The 22,194-nt window shown below is 43.4% G+C and overlaps 3 protein-coding genes across 3 annotated transcripts; 1 reads left to right on the top strand and 2 right to left on the bottom strand.

The window, feature by feature from the left end:
• The first annotated feature begins 2,014 nt into the window (after nt 1-2,014).
• LOC126561169 (proteasome inhibitor PI31 subunit) lies at nt 2,015-22,190 on the top strand. The gene is made up of 5 exons (XM_050217115.1): nt 2,015-2,021; nt 2,139-2,150; nt 21,235-21,377; nt 21,452-21,954; nt 22,076-22,190. The coding sequence occupies exons 1-5, from the start codon at nt 2,015-2,017 to the stop codon at nt 22,188-22,190; spliced, it is 780 nt and encodes a 259-aa protein (XP_050073072.1).
• On the bottom strand, nt 3,232-17,102 carry LOC126562406 (peptidylglycine alpha-hydroxylating monooxygenase). Its single transcript, XM_050218915.1, has 6 exons — nt 16,815-17,102; nt 7,764-7,821; nt 7,581-7,668; nt 7,286-7,488; nt 3,479-3,869; nt 3,232-3,400 (listed from the first exon to the last, which is right to left on the bottom strand). The coding sequence occupies exons 1-6, from the start codon at nt 17,100-17,102 to the stop codon at nt 3,232-3,234; spliced, it is 1,197 nt and encodes a 398-aa protein (XP_050074872.1).
• LOC126562438 (protein mono-ADP-ribosyltransferase PARP16-like) lies at nt 19,024-20,424 on the bottom strand. The gene is made up of 3 exons (XM_050218950.1): nt 20,197-20,424; nt 19,568-20,081; nt 19,024-19,505 (listed from the first exon to the last, which is right to left on the bottom strand). The coding sequence occupies exons 1-3, from the start codon at nt 20,386-20,388 to the stop codon at nt 19,048-19,050; spliced, it is 1,164 nt and encodes a 387-aa protein (XP_050074907.1). The 5' UTR covers nt 20,389-20,424; the 3' UTR covers nt 19,024-19,047.
• Nucleotides 22,191-22,194: the final 4 nt, after the last annotated feature.

Genomic DNA, 22,194 nt, shown 5'->3' with positions numbered 1-22,194 from the left:
CGGCACAGTTTTCAGGACAAATAAGGCCTGCTCTGTCATTGCAGATGGCTCAAACAGTATCAATCCGACACAGGCTGTTTCTCATGACCGCATTGAACACCATATTACAGAGAAATGCAAATGATGCACAGGTGCGGCGAGCCAAATTTAGAGAATAGCGCAAGCGAATATGAAATCCGTGACCATTGATATGGGAAACACCCAATACACAAGCGTATCATCCAAAATAGATAAAGAATCATCAAAAATAGTTATAGTTATCAATTGCACGTGTTTCCATGACTAGTGTTTATGATTCTGTATCTATTTTTAATGATTCGCTTGTGTATTGAGCGTTTTTTATATCAATGGTCAAGGATTTCATATTCGCTTGCGCTATTCTCTAAAGTTGACTCGCCGCACCTGTGCATCATTTGCATTTCTTTGTATAGAACAACTCGCTTCTGAACACACTGAAGAGCTTGTAGTGATATTGCACATCGGACGTTTATATTTCACGTTTTTCTTCCTATTCTCAATACTTTACATACACTAAAACTTCAAACCGTTCACCACAAACGCACAATGGCATGATTTCTATGAATATGAATATTATGTATCTCTTCCTGTTTATTGTGCAATGCGTTAAAGATTCACATACGGTAGAGATTACTGCACTGTACACAGGCGGCAATTTCCAATGTGGAGTTACTTCTACAACTTCCTTCCACTTTTGCTCCACGTGGATGCCGACGCCAAGACAATTATTATTGATTGCAGCTCTACTTTTGCTGCTCAGAAATCATTTGTATATGTAAACCTATTCATCATTCTAGTCAAAACTGAGTGTGAAGTTGAAGTACAAAATTAAACTATTGTGAGCTAGTACTCACATAACGGATGGGAAAAGGATATACATACATATATAATCTGGCTAGCGGTTGATAATTTAATAGATGGGGGGAAAACAACATTCACAGCTACAGGCGTTTCACAGGATATGGGTCATTTGATTTGAGGGAATTGTAAGACGGTTTTGCACAGAGTTTAGCTAAGCAGCAACGGTCCAATTCCTTTTTTTCTGTGAGCACGTTTGTTCTACACAACAACGGCTACATACTTCAATAAAATAGGGAGTTCCTTCTCACACGAATGTATAATTATATATTAGTTATGTATGTATGTATATATATATGGTACCTTGTTTAGTGGTTGGGTGTATATATAATATGTCCTTTTTCTGTCTACGCAATTAAGTGTGTTCGTGTGTAAGTGTGTGTGTGTGTGCGAGGGGAAAGTTTTGGGGAATGTTTGTTTGCACGTGTGGACACAAGTGTATTACACATTTCTCACTATCAAGTTCTATTACACACTCATCCATTGTTGTGTGTACGGTTTTCTTTAGGTGGTCCTATTGTTTGGTTTGCATTATCATATAATATACTCAAATCAAACACCAGAGGTCGTACACCATTTGCCGCGTTTCGAGCGCTCTCTAGCTCTCTCAATCGATCATGGGAAGTGCTTCTGTTTGTGTGCGTGAAACTGTATTAGTATGGGTGTATCTGTGATCGTAACAATTTGCATTTAAGAAAGTCTTTCTGTTTCATGATTTGCCTGCCCGTATATCGTGCCTGAGGTACTACTGGCAGCAGTACGACGATACTTGACTTGATTCCATCCTTTCTCCATACTCGCAACCAGACTTATTCATCGTACTTTGAGGATAAAGTTTTCTTGTATGTTTAAGCCGGTTTTAAATATGGAGCCGCTTTTCTTAAGCGGGAGCTCTCTACTTCAATTTATAGTCCTTACACATTGTTTGCTAATGTTACTGTTATCTACAATACAAACAACTTCATATAATCATCCCGTTTTTTGTTTGCATATGCTGTATGGTAGGTAAATTAAAAGCGTAAAATAAAGCGCTTCCCGTTGCCTGCAATCTTTTTCTTTTCCGTAGGTAAAATGCGTAAAATGTCATAAAATGCTTGTTTGAAAAGTTTACAGATCAGAGGATTAAGCCGGCTTAAAGATGAACTGTAACAAGCAAGCAGGGTACATTGAAACTGCTGGATAAATGCAAAAATAATTCTTCCATCGTCCTCAGAGGATTCAACGGTATTCCTTGTTGTTTTCTGCCAAAATAACTCAATTAGCAACTGAAATCAGTCAAGAAGTTCGCCTGTATATATATTTTATACTACCAACACTCATCAGAATCAGAGGACAGTTGCTTTGCATTGCCCAGACAGATTCTGATCTTTAGATAAATCTTTCTCTATTCTCTCAGCTAATTTTTTTTCATCATTCATTCCATCAAACAAAACATTCACTCTCTGATGTCCACCTTTAAGGTAGCAAGCACCAGCAACTAGCAAACCACCACCACCACGCGTAACATTTAGCAGCCTTCTATTGTATAGAACGATTGAAAAATATACTATCTGTTGCGTTCGGTCGCGCTTAAGTAACATTCCGATTTTCCATTCTTGTACCATCGATTCCATATTAAAGTCTCTCTGTCAATCTTCCTATTACCTTTTTGGGGGGACAACACAGCACAAACCTAAAACTCTACACAAAGTAAAAGTGGCCGAACAAAACAAAACTCCCATGTGACTAGAATGAAAGCTTCCCATCCTTTGATTTTTTTTTCTCTACACCGAATCAAACACTATCCATATGAAATGATGAATAAAATACAAGGGTTTCGCTATTTCATAGAAGGAAGTAGACAGAGTAGAGTCGGGAAAAAGGGGATGGAGAGTTTCGATAATTGATAGGAGGATAATGGGTTATTTATGCATGCCTTTTTCGCAAACTGCTCAACCAATTTGCTCGTCCATTAAAATTGTTGTGATATGAAAATTCGTACTTTTGAAGTGGTCTCTCGTCCTAGAAATAGCCCGCTCGAATAGTTCCTCACCTATCGATTAGACTGTAAAATACGTGTGCGTGGAGTTGTACTTGTGTCTGCCTACTGTAAGTGCGGATGAAGAGGAGGGAGAGATAGACAATCGGGGAGCAGGGAAGTAAGTGAAGGTGTGTTGAATTTCAGCAGCAACAACAGCGCACCACTATAGAATTGAGCCTCTTTCGAGGAAGGAGGCTAATGCTCTGTTCCAGCTTTCCCAACGCATTCCAACCGACACCGACATGATGGTGGATGGGGGTGTGCGTTCGGCGGTCAATTATTGTTATCGGCATCCTTTACGATCCTTTACAATGCGGGTGACCGCAGTGCTCACTCTACAGATGGCTGGCATCGTAATCGGGAATGTGATTTAATTCCGTTTCACGATTACTCCAGCGGAACAGTGGCGGGCCGTTGCTGAAACAATACTTCATATGCAGTGGCTCATCGTTCTCTACGTAGTACATCAGATAGAAGTTGCACATTTCATCCTCATTGGTCGCCCTACAAATATACAGATGGTGTGGGTAATACAGTAATTAAGCTAAGCCTTTTTTACCTGCTCCGCGCTGTCTTCTTTACCCAATTCTCGTGATGCGCGTCCGATTGCTTTCCATGGTGCAGCGTGCAGCGAGACGGTCATTCTTTCGAATCGGATCACGACTTTCCACCGGATAGAACATCTGTGGCGTCAATGGATCACGCTTGCCGAGCAATGTCCACTGGTCAGCTCCACTTTCGTCCTTCCGAATCCGATAGCCCGAAACCACTCGGCCCAAACTGTGCGTATGCGTACGGTACGCGAACGGATAGATCACCTTGTCCTCTTGGATGTCGCAGAGCGTTTCCATATGTTCGGTCGCCATTGGTGGAATGTAGCCGGCCGTACCGAGCAGTATTACGCCGGCCTGCTTCGACAGTGGTTTCGTCGTGTAGTGGATGAAAATGCCGGAGTCATCGGATGTGGTTCCGTCTGGTGGAGCATACAATGAATGCAAGAAAGAGAGAGAGAGAGAGAGAGAGAGAGAGAGAGAGAGAAATGACGAGAAGATAAACGTTAATTAAGCTTATTCCGAGCGAGACAACTGCGTAAAAACTCACCACTGACTGGGAGAAGATTAAAATGTAAATTAATAAAACTCACAAACTAATTGGACGAGGGATTTATAAATCTGTACCGCACCAATTTGCAGCCCAAAGAATTAGAAGCTCTGTTACTGAAGTGCAACAGATTACAAGGTCAGCTTTCTTTTCGCATTGGAGCAAGACACGTACGAGTCCCCACCGCATCCGAAACCTTGAAGTCATCCCCCAAGAGAGTTGACTAAGCAACAAATTCCGGACCACAGCTTTCGTTCGACTTTATCGTACCACAAAATTCAATTGCATTATTTACGATCGAGCGATTTTGCGTATCTGGCAGCTCTGTACATCGAGGTGTCAATACCATCGTACTTCCGATAGAGTGAGTTTGTGTGCTGCACAATGTTGCATGTGACAGTGTAACAACAACGGTGAGACGAGGATTGTTCGTCCAAAGTAAACGAAACTCTAGCAGCTGTGTTGTATAACGGATCATAATTAAAAAAAAGGAACCACAGGAACATCTAGAGTTTGACACGCCGTAAACAAAGTACTACACCAAAGCGCGCCGCTTTTTATGGTCTGCTAGCCTTCAAATAACTGTGCGAAACACAAAGGCAGGTTTCGTTTTCCATCTTCGCATCCTTCCGAGCGGTGCCAAGAAACGGTCCATATCCAAGTGTTCTTTGGAACGCACCTCATGAATGATTTATCAAATCATTTCTCCCTCCCCGAAGGTTGTAGCCGGTGGCACATTCCAACCAGCAGCAACCGGGCAAGGATGTCAAGTCTGGTAGCGGCTTTTCAACGGATCCTTCGGAAGGGATTCTTTGCACATAGTCTCACAACGGAGGAGTAGTGTAGTCAAGGTCTAAGTCAACTTATCCAGCACCTTGGAATGGGTTTCTGTTGAATTATCAGGCCGATAAATTTATGTTTTCGACCGTAAAATGCTGCCCGAAGAAGGAGACGACCCATCTCGAGACGATGCTGTGATTTGAGAGGGTTTAAATTTTGCTTACTATGTAGTCTCACCATCAGTCTCTGTTTTCCATCACTATCGATTGTATGTTAAGCTCAAAATCGAAGTAGATTAAATGTACTACAGCTCCTGAAAGATGCAAATAGCTTTTCATCTCCACATTCACTGTAGTATCTTAATGCGAGAGCCACACCAGCATCCGTATACCTCGAGGCGATTTGCTTGACTTTTGCCTTCCTTTCTTCAAAAGGTGTCAATAGCGAGTCAACTCTTCCTTCGGTAATTTTCTCCAGTACAGGACGAAAGCCTGTTTGTCGTCCGAACGACACGAGCAGACCTGCCGAGGGAAGATTATCAAATGGTTCGAGGAAACGGCACAAGAAATACCACAGCCCACTGGTATCTGGTTACACTTGGCGCAAACAACAACAGGCCATGGCTCGTGGCAGTATTTAAGACAACAATATTGGAACAGCTTCATGTACCGTGCAAGGCAAGTGCCGCTACCATAAAAGCTTAGCGTTTCGCCATTAACAGCAATTAAAGTATAACGCCCGTTGATAGCTCTTCCTCCTAACGATCGGTAGCATCGGCGGCGAGGATTTTGAGAAATATATATAACGAAGTTCCGTTCCAATAATACCAAAATCACATCGCCAAAAAGTGATCCAATCTTGCGTGCAAGAACGCTTTGAACGAAACGTTATCCTCAATACTTCTTGATGACACACAGCAGTACGTGGCGTGGCGGTGGAGGTTTACTTAACATTTTCCATTCGTTATGTGACGTGTCTTCGCGGGAGTATTTTTGGTATGAAAATTTGACCTGAAAAAAACGCAGGGAACGGGGGAAACAATTTTACTGCTTTTTCCTGCACAGGACGCTTCAACAGGTGTCGTAGCTGTGTGACGGGTTTCGTGGCGTGGCGATAAACACAATCGACGAAACCAGCAGAGCACGTCATCAACACTTGCTTTCCGGAGGTTCGTGAGTAGAATTCAATAGCGCAGTATCTCACAAACGGACGATAACACTGTGTGTGTGTGCGCGGAGTGAAATAAAATATGAATCGTCGAGAGTGCTGAAAGCCCGAATCCACCTTCCGGCCGGATGGAAGAAATGGTTTTTCTTCTTTTCCGGTTGGAATTTTTGAAAACGATTCCTGGAATGGCAGTTACTACGGAGCAAACGACTAAACGATTAATTTCTTCCCCGCCAACACTCACTTCCCCGAGAGACTCCGAGCAAATATCTCGGAGTTATGGTTGATACACCGCAGGATGACAAAACTTTCCAATCTACCAATTTGTTACTCCCGCGGCATAACTGCGTGGAACTTTCCAGCGAATGTCAAAGAGCATAAAAAGAAGTTGATGGAACCACCTTCTAAAGCGTTTACCGAGTAGCCATCATCAGCATGTATATCTGTTTTGGGGGATATCCCGTTTTTTGGTCCAACCTTCCGAACAACCCATACCATCGAGAAGATTGGTTGTTTTCATTTTTCGAGGATTGCGAGGAACCGTGGTGTATGTCCTTCTTGCTGATACGTGTTACGGTACCGGGCTTTTGGGACTCTGGTGGTGGTTGGTTAGTGCCCGTTGTTGTCTGCTCCGTTGAATACACATCTCGGGAAGAGAGCAGCGTGGGTTGCAATGGCATTTATCTCGGAATTACCTGCCACCTACATACGCATTATGCTGCACTCCTCGAAACGATAACGGCTGCCTCACCAAACCTTCTCGACACACAAACACACACTATCACCAGGAACAACCATACCAACAACAAGTACCGTACCGTACCGGCCCCGTAAAAAAGAGAAAAGGACATGTTTAGTAGCTGAGCTAGATGGTACCGCTGGAGCAGGATAAACCCACCAACTCAATTAACTACGTCTCACCTTCCTACGGGTACAGAAGCAAGTAGCAAAGTGGATCCCAGCGGAGAGTCATAAAATTTTGATTCATTTCTAACCGCAAGTCGCGCCAGTTACAAGCGAGGGCGAACGTGGATCCAGACCGGCGGCAAATAAATGTGGGTGGTTTTTGCAAATAAATTTTCCAAGCATCAACCCGCTACGTGAACGAGACCTTTCGGCAAAAGTTTTCGTCACCGCACCAGGGTGGCGGGAGGTTTTCACCAGGTTGCTCCAAAACTGTTGTAACCCTCGTCGTGTACGAACGTGTATGTTCGCCGAAATTGTGTTTCTTCCCACTGTCTCTCTGTCTCTCTCGGGACAAAGTTCTAATAAATAACACCACGAAACAGACAGCCTGATTTGCATATGTGGCTGTGTACGCGTATATTAAGCACACTTTACCTTTGAACTTATCGATATGAGCGTAGTGGACCTGCAGCACGATGTACTGAATCGGCGAGTCCTTGCCGACCTTAAATCCAACGCCTTCCGGTAGCTCCAGCTTCGGTGCGTCACGGGCCCACGCGTAGATAATCTGGGACGCAGCTCCACTACCACAGGGACTGCCACTATCCTCACTACCTCCCGACATCTCGCCACAGTTCCTGGGATGGGTTGAAATTATAAGAACAAGAAAATAACATTTTTTTAAAATTCAGTTATCACTCACACTATCAGTTTTTTGGAAGAAACATACCATACGGCCGATTCGGAACCGGGCTGTCCACACCCGTACAGCAGCATATGGTGAGCGGTGGCCATCGTGGCGTTCGGTTCGAAGCCCACTTTACAGAAAAAAGGACAAGACCAAGACATTAATATAGATAATTGGAACATTTCAAGCAGGCATTTCTCCAAAAACCAGGAGGCAAGGACTTACCGATATAGTAGCTCTTCGTGTAGTCCACCTTGACCGGCGTGCAGAGGTAGAGTTCGGGCTGGAAAAGCAAACAGGCATTAGGTACAGGTGGAAAGAAAATACACTAAAACTTGCGATGAGAAGTGGTGTTCCCGGGCGCCGGAAAAGTTGGGATTGATTCGTTGAGTGTATCATTAGTAAAATAAGCGATGGCCCGGTTGTTGTTTCCGTAAATTACGTAGGAAGAAATCGTACCGCTATGGCCAAGAGTTTTCGTTAATGTGTGCCTCATTACCGGCCATGAATCCTTGTGTTTGTGTTCCGGGTATTGGGATGTTGAGTGTGTGAATATTTTATAGTATCTGATGGTTTAACTCAGACACTAACACGCACTCAGCATTCAACGCATTGATACGACTAAGTGTCCGTTCATTGAAGGGCCAATTGAAAATCGATTTCAATACCTCAATGGCATCAGTGCGAATGGGCGGGTTTCCATATATCGTTTACAACCGGTCAATTGCTTTAATTGAACATCGTGTACGACTCACGTAATTGTGTCTCTTAAAACAGCTCCATTAAACCGTTAAAACAGCTCCTAAAAAATGAAAATTCTCCATCTCGGGATCCAAAAATGTTGTTTATTTCTCCAATATCAACCATCTCGATGAGCTAACGACCTCGAAACGATTAAAAGATCATAAAAAAGCATCCATCCATCTCCCGGACGGACCGGCAGACTCTTGTTGTGTCAAAGCTTATTACACTCCTGGAACCATTCCGCAAGATGGATGCTTTTAATCAAATGAACTCTCCTGTTGCTCTGCACAGATAATCTGCTGCGCATCATCCGGCGGGGGCATCGGACTATATGCGCTTGGGGAAACCTAAATTGAATTCACATTCACTGCCCCGAGCAGCAATGGCAGACGATTGACGTTCATTCGTCGAAATAAATTGAAAGTAACAGCACAAGGTGCGAGGGCGAGAACCGCTCCGAGAACGTTCCCGATGGAACTTTACACACCAGGCAAGGAGGAGCATCCCCGTTTTGCCAACTATGTTCTCGGTTTCACAGAACGCTCGTTTCAGGCGCTTCTGTTTCCATTATCCTGGGAAAATCATCCGTCGCGTCGAGATGCAGAATGGCAAGAATAAGTGAACCCATAATGGAACACACCACACCAAGGAAAACTGCTACGGTAAGCAATCAGTAAGCCAACAGGAAAATAAATCTCCGCACTGTTTCTTGGTGCTTTGGAGGACACACACCAGAGAATCTGACTACGTTGGATCCGGATGATCCAAGGAACATTCATTTACTAACGATCTCACATTATTCCGGTACCGTGCCGCTTCGTTGTGGCAATCTGTTTCGGCCGGCTTTTTTTTTCATTTTTATTCGAGGTCATACTGGAGGTCAAGCTGTGATAACCATCACCGTGGGTGAATTGGGTGAGTGGGTGGTATAGGTTAATGGGGATAAGCGGATACCATAATTTTGCATAGTGCTGGTCGTCCCAGTATCAACTGATTGGAGGTCCTGCTCTTCGTCCTATATTCATTCTTCGGATACTTGTTGATTTTCCCTTTTTTTATACGGAAAGGACATCCAATTTGTGAACCAAAAACGTGGTCCATGTTTAAAGGAAATAACGAACTGGAACGGCAACCATATGCGATTTCGATCGAAGTGAATGGAAAACATATTTTTCAAGCCCATCATTCCAACCGAAAGGATAAGCCGTTGTTCGGTACTTGGACGCATCCTACGCTAGAGGTCCTCTTTCGTTGTGCCCCAGCAGTGTGTGTCTGGCGAGAATGTTTGGTTAGATAAGGTGGTTTAAATTCGAAATGTCATTACGTCCGATACATCCTCGGCGGACTGGAGGGTAGAAAATTGGATAGGAAAAGGTCATCCTTCTGTTGACCACGTGTTGTGCCATGGCACACAAGCTAAAGCCTGTGTATTATAAAGCGCAATGGTGTTGGCAGAAACAGATACTTTCCCCGAGATATTACAAGCTTTCCATTCTGGAATGGAAAACGCTACCGTACGCTAGTTAAATTATTCATTTCAACACCTTCAGTCGTGATTACGGACGATGGATAAGTAAATGGCACCCATTCTCGGTTCAGAAAAGTGTACAGCACGGTTCAAACTACCGTCCGTGGGAGCGTGGGAGCCAGCCCCCGAAACAAGACCAGGAGCCATCAACGAGCTACAACACAGCTGGATGATTTCCTTGTTTTCGTCGTCCTCTCTCCGTGAACCTGAAGGAACTTTGGCAAGCTCCAGCTCACTCGCAGCGTGACTCCATTTTATGACTCTGATTGGGAAAATACCTACCCAGACGCAAGGAAGTCGTTCCACTAATTTCCATAATTAGCGTTATCTGCCCACAGGAAAATTAAACTGAAGCGAAATAAAAGAAAAAGTTCAAACCCAAAAAAGCAAATACACCAGTGGAGGACAAACTAGCTTTAAAAAAAAAGAGGATAGCAGATGACGGTAATTATAAATATTTTCTGCCAAGTGTAGTCGGGGGAAAAAATCCCTCGAACTCCTTTTTTTATTAAATAAAGTTTCCTAAAATACATCCTCCTCACAGCTGTTTTCTGCAAAATAGTTAATCTCGTTTGTGAGGAAGTCCTATTTACAAACATTGTACAACAAACCACTGTACCAAGAATGTCTTAGCATGTTCCAGAATGCGAAATGATAAAGGAGCATCGCCCAGGTACGCCCATTTGGCTCGTGGTGAACTCCGCTGTGTATAAACTCTCATCAATCGAAGTGCCATGAAATTGTGTGGCGCAAGATAACAGACCGTAGTACAACATTCTATTAACATTGCGAAGAACCATTGTCCCCAGAGAGACAGAGAGAGAGAGAGAGTGAATGTTCGTGGAATTTTTTCCACGTCGACCTATCGTCCATCGTCGAGATCAAGTAAATCAATGACTCACGCGACCCTTCATGCTCCTGGAAGATGTTCCCATCGCGAACAATTCCTATCATAGATTTTCACATCCTAACAAAACAACCAGTGTTGCGAAGAATAATAGAATTCCTGGACGGACAAGGCCAATCGTCAGGTATTTCCTCTTCCTCGAAAAAGGACTAGACACGTGTGCAACAAGGTTCATCATATCACGTACAAAATACGGTAAGCGCTACCTCGTCTAAGAAGCTCCTTGTACCGGTGGTCGTCTTCCTGGGGGTAAGCCTCAAAAACACCAAACATCCTAAAACCAAAAAAATAAAAAAGCATCTCTATAAGCGCACTGCCAGTCTAAAATTAGCCAAACCTCGGTGTAAGGATTGCTGTTCAGTTTTACTGGGGAACGATGAATTATGCTGGAACGAACCGACTTGTTCTGTTGCAGCAAAAAACCAGGAGAAACGATCCAAAAATAGCACACGTCTACACGCATCGATTCATCGAAAGATGGAAAATACTGCGTAGGCCGAAGTGTGTTTTCCAAAACTTCCTGTATTTCCCTGCTTTCATCCGGAATTCGACGCAGAAGTGAATAATATCGCTTCATTCCTTCTTCTCCAGTGCACACTCCAAAGGGTTTACACAGGGAAAGTACTGTTTTCCTTGTCCGCCCTTGGTTGAGGAAGCTGTAATAGATTTTGAAAGGCGATGTCGCATGTAAGTAGATCCCACCCATAAAGACCAAGTGCTGATGATCTTAATGTAAACGCTTTCTCTTTGCTTCCACGCTTGGATCCGATCCGGGATCTTTATCAGCCGGCTCATCCGGCCGGCAATTGGTGTACGTCGAGTGTCAAATTGATGGATTAATGGATGGAGGCGCCTCGTTCCTTGTTGGCGTCGTACGATGTGGACGTGTTTGGGAGTCGGGATTTCATTCCTTGCCATTTCGACAGATAGAACAACGCATAAGCATACAATTAGGCGTTTGATTATGATAAACGGCGCTTCCATAAATTAAGCAGCGTAAGAGCGACAGTAAGTTGATTTTCTCGAAAGCGTGGAAGAGACATATGTTATCAATGAAGCTTTCTTTAGTATTTTAGCACAAAAATAATGTTTTAAATCGCTGCAATAAATGCAAACATTCCGGTGCTCCACTCTAACGGCTACGTCTTCCAAAAGAGCTTACAAATTACGGGACAAAACTGGAACTTGCCTAACAAAACGCCTATTGTACATGCATGTGACTAAATTGCCTTTCCATGATCTTGTTAACACACACGCACATACACCGCGCGCGTCTGATCCTCATCATACCAACAAGCTGCTCTCTCAGCTGGATGCGATGTCGTCTTCACAGCACAAGTAATTGTTAAAAAATACGGACACGGATCCATTTTCCTAGAATTTGTTAGCGTAATAAGCTTTACACACATCTCCGTCCGCGACAGGCGTTACGTCCCAATCGCACAAAGTGCACAACACTATACCGAGGATACACCGGAATTGTGAACGTGCGGGATACTGGCGTGCGCTCATTAGCGTCACACATAAATGGTCGCATTTCGGATTGCATGAAATTATCAAATGCATAATTTAACAACTTCATTTACGATTTTCGGGAACGATTTCTCACCAAGTCCGTGAGTCAAACGAAACAAGGCTAACATTTGATTGTAAATATTCATCATCATCATCGTGAAAGAAACAGCAGAAAAGTGTTGCTAAACTTTTCCAATAAATATCAACCCTCATTACGAAAGTGTTTTTCTCAGTGGAACAACCAAAACACGTCACCGTGGAAGCTTCGTCCTTCTAAAGCTCCACAAACAATCGAGAATGTACAGAAGGAACCAATTTTCTATCATTAAACTTAATCATCCAACCCAACAACCGGCTCCAAGAACCCCAGCCTAGTCTGGATGTCTGCACAAAAAGGGTTAAATTAATGCCCCCAAATTATGATGCTGGAAAAAGGGATCTCGAGACGGGGATCTGTTCGCTCGTTCGCCCGGAACAGCTCGAATTGTGACGAGAAATGGTAAAATATTATTGATTTTGATAAGCCCTAAATAAATACGTGTCTCTTTTACAGCAAAACAGGGCAGGATAATGCAATGAAGTATTTGTTTGCGTCTCAGGAATGGACAGCTCTCGTGTCTCGTCGAATCTTTTCTTACAACGCTCATAAAGAACCCTCAAAACGCCTCAGCCACCAACGAAGAAAGTGATCAATAATCAATAGGGCACCAATCTGCTTTAAGGAGGTGTTTTTCTCGACCAAAATCAAGCCAATTTGGGGGCAATATGGTAACACTTTGTTGCTGCTTCTTTTTTCACGATCTATTTTCATCATCAATTTCTTCCAGTTGGTCACCCTCTCGTAATCCCTCTCGCTATCGTCATCACTTCAGCGTCGCCAGGCGCTGTTAGTATGAATCAACACCGACCGATTCCTTCCGCTTTCCACCTCAAAGTTTGTATGGTTTGGTTGTACGTGCGTAAAGCCGGAGGACACTACGGCGAAGAAAATGCCGGCAAGAAACAAAAACGCACGTACGCATTTGGTGATTCCGTTGGATCGTTCGGTCTCGTTCTGTTTCTGACGTCATAGCGTGTTGCGGATGATGTACGATGGCGTTGTGTCCCAAAAACTCCATCGACCAAGGACTCGTGGCACTGAAGCTCTGAAGGAGCAGCTGCTGCCGTAAAATCCAAATCTGACAACGCAACGCTGTGGAACGCTGCTTGTTGGTTGGCTTGACTGGGAGCCAAAACCCGTGAGAGCCCGAGTGTTCGTTCACGTGCGTTTTACTAATTGAGGAGAAGAAGCTATGGACGGGGATTTCGATGGGGTGCGGGAGGGGATATTCCATTGTTTACCGACCGTAGCATTAAAGGACGAAAATGTGTATGAGTTCCGGTGTTTCCGGTGGGTGGTTTGAGTGTACTTTAGCCCTGCGTATGGATTCATTCATACCACTCAAAACGGTTGTGTGCTTTGTATCAAACTCTGAGGAAGAATTAATACAAACTTATCGCTTTTTTTTTGTAAATAAGAATAGTAAGCTTTCAACAAATTTCGTTTAAGATGAAAATTATAAAAAAGCTTTTTACACATGAAAAAAAACAAACACTTACACCCGGAGTATGACATTTATTTGGTAAAAATTTTCCATTCCAACGGTATTGAGCAAAAAACGACGAAGGAAAGCATAATTGTGAGCCAAAAGTGCCAGGTAGGAGAAGAAGCTTTCCCACAGCACACCTACATGCACTTGTGCAAACATTTTCATTGTACATGCGTCAGAAGACAAGCACCAAAGCACCCGATTGTTGCCATACCAAAATGAAAAGTTTGCATCAAACTGGTGGGCGGATGGAGCATCTAAAAATAGTATCAACAATTTAAATTTCTCCCACCATTTTTCCGACAACAGCCAGAAAACCCACAGCCAAGCGACATGTCTAAAAGAGCCGGTACTTCTCTTTCTTGTGCATCGTTTGGTCTGCGTTCAGTGCAGCTACCTTTCGATGAGATTAATTTTTGATATAAAATAGACAAAACAGGCCTTTATCGAACTCTAATTGTTCGTGGTTGTAATTGTAAAAGCTTTTTTCTTTATTAAATCGAATTGAAGCGAACGAGCAACACAAGAGATTGTCTATTAGCAATGATTGAAGCATCCGAAAATCCGCTCATCGATCGCAGGGTACCCTCCCTTCAGTCGATCCTTCTTAATAACATTGGAACAGAACGCCCAAATGGAAAATCGAAGTGGAAAAAATTGTAAGCATGCAGCATGACAACCTCTCTTTTTCCTTCGAGTTAGTTGAAAAGTTCTCGCTTTTAAAATGGAAGACGAACCAGAACACGAGAAGCGTAAAATAAAGATGCTTTTCTGTACGCAAACTTTGAACAAATTTTAACCTCTTTCCTTCAAGGTCTTCTCGCACGATGTAAAAGTCTTGTCCAACTTGTAGCTTTTTTCTTCGACGAGCACAGACATGTTTCTATTCATCTTCTTGGGCACTAGCTAGCTTCATTGTGACAAGAAGAAGGAGTACTTAATGTAGCATCAGGGAAAAGCGACTTAATAAATTTATACCAGCAAAGTTGTTCTTTCATAAAGAAAATGTCTAAAAAAATATTCATTCCCCCTGTCTGGGAAGGTAATAGAAACATTCATTTTAGTCTCATATTTTCTGTGACCTTATCAAGATGGAACCCAGCGGGTCTAGGCTAATAATGTTAATGTTTATTCTATTGATCGAAAGAATCGCACCAAGATAATGGTGGCAGGGAAATCGAAAAACCATTACATTCAATTAAACAAGCAAAAACACACTTTAACTGATTGAGGTTAGCAAGCGGCCCTAATTGATTGGTTCTGGACCAGTGCGGCCGCGGCAACAGATAGCAAAATTGAAACTGTGGAGACGATGGCCACACACACAGGCTTAATTAAATCACGCCCAGAGAACATTAATAATGCTTGTACGACACTCTCTTTCCAGCTCGTCGATTGAAAATCGTTTTCCAATTTCGTTCGCCATAAGATGTCGAAGAAAGCACATGGAACTACTTCAGACGTACTGGTGGTGGCGATATTTAACACCTCCATCCTAATTGGACAGTTCTACGACTAAGCGGACGCTTGAGGAAAGTAGCTGATACATCAATTTAGACGAGTGTTTCCTTCTTGAGGGGCGTCCCAATATTCTACGAACAGAACATGTAACCAGTCCATCTTACTAGCGTTTCTGTTGTGTTGTGTCACGTATTTCCACCGACGTGTGCTTTGCCCATTTCTCACCGGAAGAAAAGCATCGTTGAAAGCCCCTGGAGAACTGGAGAACCGGGGGAAATGATAATCATCTGTACAAACACGGGGTCGCGTCTTGACCGGTTGTTGTCACTCGAGCTTGAGAGATGAAGAAGGTTCTGATTTTGTATGTTCTTCGGTGCATGAATCACACACACACACACACACCCAAACGACATTCTTAGTGGCTTTCTACTCCGGTTGAACGGGTTCCGTTGAATGGGATCGGTGCAACGCCAACAAGACGTGCATAAAAACGGGTTTGGTTTGATCAACGAGAAAGTTGACCACAACTCTTGAGCCGTTTCATTATTCATTCGCTAAAATGCATTGAAAAGTTTGCGTTAATTCATCCAGAAATTAGATGTAATGCATTGTCATAGACATCATTAGATTAGTTCAGTCTTATCAATGATTTTTGTTTATGTTTAGCTTTGAATTCCAACAAAAACTCTCTGTACTTCTCACCCATCAAGGTGATCTACCGATGAAGTAATAACTCCACACGCTCAACACCGTGGTCTCCGCTGTGTGTACCGAACTTAAAGCCAAGTGAAGGGCGATCGATCAAAGTTCTAGATTAGCGTAACATCGAACATACTGCCACGTGTGTGGACGCGAATCGAAAGAGGGGATTTTTCGCTTACTTTCGAGTCACAAACGCACATTCAGAGCAATCCAGAGGTCTGGTGCGGCTGTGGCTTGTTTGTACAGCTTTTGTTTTCTACAGAAACAATTCGCTTTCGACACGATTTTGATAAGAAAATTTCAAGTGCTGAATCGTGTAGCTTCTGATCGATAGTGGTTTAGTTTTCGTTATCGAAGTAGAGTTACTAAAACGGAAGTTTGACCTTAATATTTTCTAATCTGTGTTAGGTTCTGTCTATAAAAGAGCAAATATTAACACACAACAAGTCGGAAAGACACATTCCGTAAGGAATTATTAATAAAAAAAAAGCATTATCAAACTCTCACTCAGTGCCTATTTGACCCTGAGCCACACACAAGCAGCCACATTAAGTGAAATTGCGCGTAGGTCGCATCTTATCAGACGCCTTCGTTACTCTACCATATGGTTAGTGTGTGCCACTTTCCAGAACAATCTTTTTTTGGCTGCCTTTGCTAAACGGTTAAAGACTTCTCTACTTTGGGGGAAACAATTCCCCTAGCAATCTCTTCCATATAAGGGGGTTTTTGTCCGCATTTCTTTCTTTCCCAACTTTTTTCCTTCGATCAGACCCTTCCGCCTAGAAACAATCTTCTCAAGAAATTAGTGTAGCCAGGCATATATTGCTTACCTTGTAAGGGACAACCTTCGGCATCAGGAACGGGAACTTGCCGACCGGATAGTTCCCACCACCCTCGGGAAGCCCGCAAACCGAGGGTGGTAAGCAGCCAAGAGCCACTAAAAGCGCCCAAACTGCCACCAACCAACACATTGACGAATACTGTAGACGTGTGCAGCTTCGGTTACTGTTTCTGCTGCTTTTACTGCAAGCGCTGAGGATGGCTTTTTCTCTGCTGTTGGATGCTGTTTCTGCTGCCATATGGAAGCGGCCGAACCGTAACGATTGTGGGTAATGCATTTTTTTCCTTCACTTTTTTTACACTATACACACTTCACACACAGCACCGATTGTTGCACATTAAAAACTGATCACACGATGATGGTGTGACTAGTCCCAGCTGGTAGGAAGATCGGAATGAGAAACCAGCAGGCTTTGAGGAACGGGTGTTATTACACACATGCAACACACTACACGTGTTTGGGCACCTTTTTCTTAGGTAAGGGGTGAGATTAACCCCCTAGTGATGGTGCATCTCTTCGCACACTTCTATACTTCTCAAAGCTAGGTCACTGTGAGGTAACCTTGAAGAGGCGAAGGAACCAAAAGAGTAGGATTTACTATCAGGCTTGACCCGTCATAGATAAGAACCACATTCTATTCAGAAGGAATAATTTGTATTGTTAATAAAAAAACCCAAAATCAACAAACATTTTCTTGGTACGGGTTGGTGTGTCTGTACTTTCTACTTTCCCTGAGTAGAAGCGAGAAAGAAAATCTTCTCTTGCCGATGTTTTTTTTCAATGTACCATCATTGTTTCGTGGCGCATGGTGCAAAAGAGTGTAAATTTAGAATCCAAGCTTCCAAAATAGCTTCAAAAATGAGGAAAATATTTTATTAGGGCGCGCTTTTCTACCGTATGGTATGGTGAAAAGCTCCGTTTGTTTGTGTGCGTATTGCTATGGGGGGCCACCACAGCTTCCCATACTGTCAACTAAGTGTTCCTATTATCCGGATGCAAGATGCTCGATACTTTGCAGGAAGTAAACAATCAAACATGGGGGTCATGGTACTGTGTTTGACTGTCTGGTCTGTTGAACATAAACAATAAATCCATAATTTTGCCCGATTAGCAAGACACTTTTGACGAGCTTTATTTCACTGTTATTAGAACGAACCAGCTTAAGCAAAACATCTGCATCTGGAACTGCGTCTTCTTATGAACTTTTCGCACCATTTGGATGGAATTGGTGGCACTTTACCAACACTTGGACACCGGATTCATTCATAAAACGGTCAACTCGCGTCTTTTTGCACAACCGATCGCTAGTACTAACACTTTCTAAAGCCTTTTTTTATTCAAGGCCAACCGAACTCTTGCTTACCGCAGTAGCGTCTTCAAACAATCAAAGCCTACTTTGCTGTGCAAGCTATGTGGAAACAGTCCCACAAACACGACCGTTCCGTACGAAGAAAGGCAACATACAGAAGAAGCTCTCGGTGTTTTTGGCTCTTTCGCGAAACAGGTTGCAGCTTTCGGGCTTGTGGAGCTGTCACAAACTTAAGCACCGTTTCCATGCAACCGAGGAAAAGCTCTTTGAATGCTTTACTGGCACTGTTCAGTGCCGTCGGAATCGAACGTTTCTAGTGAAACAAAAATGCGTTTTATTTTTGTTTTCTAAATTTGATTCATAAATATAGTATAAAAAATGATTGAAAATCGAATTATGTATAATGATTTGGTCTATTACAAATCTAAAGCATGGAAACAAGCATGAAAGAAAAGAACATCGCGTATATAGGCGGAAAAACATCGCGCAGGTGCAATATGGAATTGGGATCATCCGGTTTAACTGGTCGTTGATGAACCGCTCGTCATTAATAAGAAATGTTAATGAATACGGATTCATGTACATTTGCATGGTGTGTACCGTTTATTACCAATTTAAAAACTTAGCTTCCCTTGCACCGCGAACTCTCTGATTTCTATCTCTGTGTTGGAGTTGGAAATCTAATAATTTTTATCACCTGTGTACTTTTACTCCCAAAGCCTTCCCGCCAGATTACAAACAATTCATACACATGGAAACTAATGAAACTAACACAGACAGGCAACAAGAAGAGACAAACGCGCATTCAACGCACGCGTAAATACATTGTAGTCAGGATCCGATCGTGGAGACTCTCCTTATTGAAGGCAGACGCTGAGGCAGTTCTAAAGCAGTTAGCTTCCGGTAGTTTCTGCTACTCTTTACCACGATAGCCTAGCACCGCATTGTACACATGGTTTAGCTTCTGCAGAAACATTTCCTTCACGAAATGTGCATTTCGACTGTTGATAAACCCGACAATCAGGAGCAACCCAACGTATCCACCGATCAGCACGAAACCTTTGTTGTTGGCGATCCACTGAATGAATCGACTCGGTGGATGGCGCAACTGGTACGGGGGCGGTCTGGCCGGTAGCGCGTACAAGGCGTCTGCCGTCGACTGTGGTCCGCCCGGTACGGCAGTGGTGTTGTTATCTTTGGTGGTTCCATACAGTAGCAAATAGCGTATTTGCACCAGTTCGTTGTTCTTTACTAGAATATAACGTTCCGGGATGCTTCCGTTGCCAGTCAGCGAGGCGGTCATGATTGATGAACCGTCGTTGGTGCCTGTGGCGGGTGTCCTTCCATCGTCAGCCGAGGGTGGTGTATCTTCTAAAAGCGATAAAAATGGCTATGACTTCAATCTGAATCCTTTTGCGGGGATGCACTATTACCTTGACTTTTGACATAGTTCGGATTGTCGACGTACTCACAGAGCGCAATGCAGGCCAATTGTGTCCCCAGGATGGATTTGTTCCAACCGGAGCCATTCGGCGAAAACATTTGGCTCACCTGCAGCTCCGCGGACAGATAGATGCCCTCACCGAACAGGGATACTTTGTTAAGGTGTTGCTGCAGACCGTAGTGCAGTATGGAGTGGAAGTTGAATAGTCTACTGCCGTGAAATGCATGTCGCGTTCGATATTCTGTCGCATGATCCTGAAATGCTCGTTCACTGGAATTATTTTCCCGGTATAGCACTTCGAAGATGTGGTTAGGCACGGCATATTTGGCGTAGCAGGGACATTTGCTGAGTACTTCATCGAACTGGGGCTTCGGTACGGTACGCAGTGCAGGACGGGCCTGTCGACAAAGGATCCAGTGCAACAGACCTATCGTCTGTTCGCCGAGCGTGTGAAGCCCTGCTGGAAGATCCGCTACCGACGGTACAGTATCAAGCACTTGACACTGACGTGGTGTTCATGGAGTGGTCCGTAAAGAGAACAACTTTGTATCAGATAAGCCTGTTCGATTACGTGTATTATGGATACTCATACACGTACACACCCGCGCCAACACTTACCAGCTGATCAATACATTTCTCATTGTTTTGCATGAAATCTGGTGGAAATGGCTGTAGACAGGAATCGTACCGGAAGGATCGGGCAGCCGAAACGAACAGCGAAAGCCGTAGATCAGCCGCCGCCGGGTCGTGTAGGATTGTTTTCAACACCAACAACCGTTTGGCTTCAATCGACAATGGAGGCAGCTCCATCGTGCCGCTTCTGTATATCACGAAAACTACACTAAATGCGAATAGAACGTAAAAATGCACTGACTGCCACTTCGCGCGGCGAACATAAAGTACGCACTAGAGAAACGTAAACGGCAAACCAAAAACTAAACACATCGACGCAAACCAAGAAACGACATTCGTTTCAATAACAGCCGCAAAAAGTAAACAGCCCAAGTGTAAACAGGCGTCAAATATCAATGCCCTCGCAGGGTGGTGTTTAGAGTCGCTCTTTGAAAGGTTGCTGATTTTTTTCCTTTCCAAATGAGTGAAACATGAGAAAACTGTGATTAAACTAGGGTAACTGCGCCAGTTTTCGACAGGCTAATGCAGTCGTTCGGCAAAAAAAAAAAAATCAGAAAATCCTATAATATATATCCATATCAATTAAGTTGATAGAAAATGGTATTATATTGGTTGTTAAAATATCGAAGAATATTTCAATGTGCTTGGTTTAGGGGCTTAAACTAAGTGTTAAGAAATATTCGCTTAAATTCGAGCATTGATTTAGCTCCTACAGGCATTACGGCAGTGTGCCTAGACGTGTAATATATTGAAATTAATCGCCAATATGAATCTTCATGCTTGGCTACACGTGTAGCCAGGCGTTAACTGTGTAGTCAGACGTGTGTAACGTGTAGTCAGGCGAGCCATTCACTTGACAGTTCTAGTCAATCAAAACAAAGTAGCTTCTATTTGGATGATATAGCATAGCTTTTATTGTTCTGGAAACGCTATACTCTGGTGTTAGGATATAATTCATTACCCACACGATTTCATCAAATTTACCGTGAAAATAAACGTCTAGAAAAATGCAGGCCCAGCCAGCGAAAGCTGCAGATCACTTTGGCATGGAGATGCTGTGGAAGTTGGAGCAGAATAATGTGAACACAAAATCCGATCTGATGGTGCTTTTTGTGCATTGGTACTTGATGAAGAATGGATTTCGCAACGTTGGTGTTGGTGATGATGTGTGTACCAACGCTTAAAGATCGTCCATTTTGTGTGCTTGACTCATTCCCTTTTCCTTTTGCCTCTTCCATAGAAATCACTTAATAGCAGTGTTGAGCAAAGCGAACTGTTGCCGGAAGGTTGGAACGCAAACAGTGCATCTTACGCACTGCGCTACACGATCAACGATGAGCTGTACAACCTGCACGGCACACTTTCAAATGGAAAGATGATTATTAATCTGCTGCACGCGAAGAATCTGCGTGTTTCGATCGTTGTCTTCAATCTGGACACTGCCGTTCAATCGATCCGGGGCAGTAAAATGAAGGATCTAATTGACAAAATCGATGAGCAAATTGACCGGCTGGATAACGAACTTCTGAAACCGATACAAAGTGAACAACCGAAAACTTCTAGCGCACCACCGATTGATCCATCATGGCTAAACAGATTTATTCGTAATCCCGGCAATAATCCAGTGCGCAGTGAACTAGGCAGCAGACTGCAGTTTCCAGTGTACGGAGTCGGTAGTGCTGATCGCGATCCGTTGGGAGGTCTTGGTGGTGGTATGCTGATGGATCCGCTACGTCCCGGAAGGTGGGAATTTCTTTGAAAAATTTACTACCTTTAGATACTTATCGGAGTAGAAATACGGCCTGGCCGTCATTACAAAATAAAAAAAAGATATTTATCGGAGATTTCTTCCTTTTTTTTGTAGACCCAATTTTCTACCCCGACCGCGTATTGATCCGATGGGACCGAACAATCGTATCAATCAATTCCCGAACCCGGATCATCTTCCTCCGCCAGGGTACGATGACATGTTTATGTAAGAGG

Source organism: Anopheles maculipalpis, chromosome 3RL, assembly GCF_943734695.1.
Source record: "Anopheles maculipalpis chromosome 3RL, idAnoMacuDA_375_x, whole genome shotgun sequence".
NCBI classification, from domain to species: Eukaryota; Metazoa; Arthropoda; class Insecta; order Diptera; family Culicidae; genus Anopheles; species Anopheles maculipalpis.
This window is presented reverse-complemented; position numbering and strand designations above follow the sequence as displayed.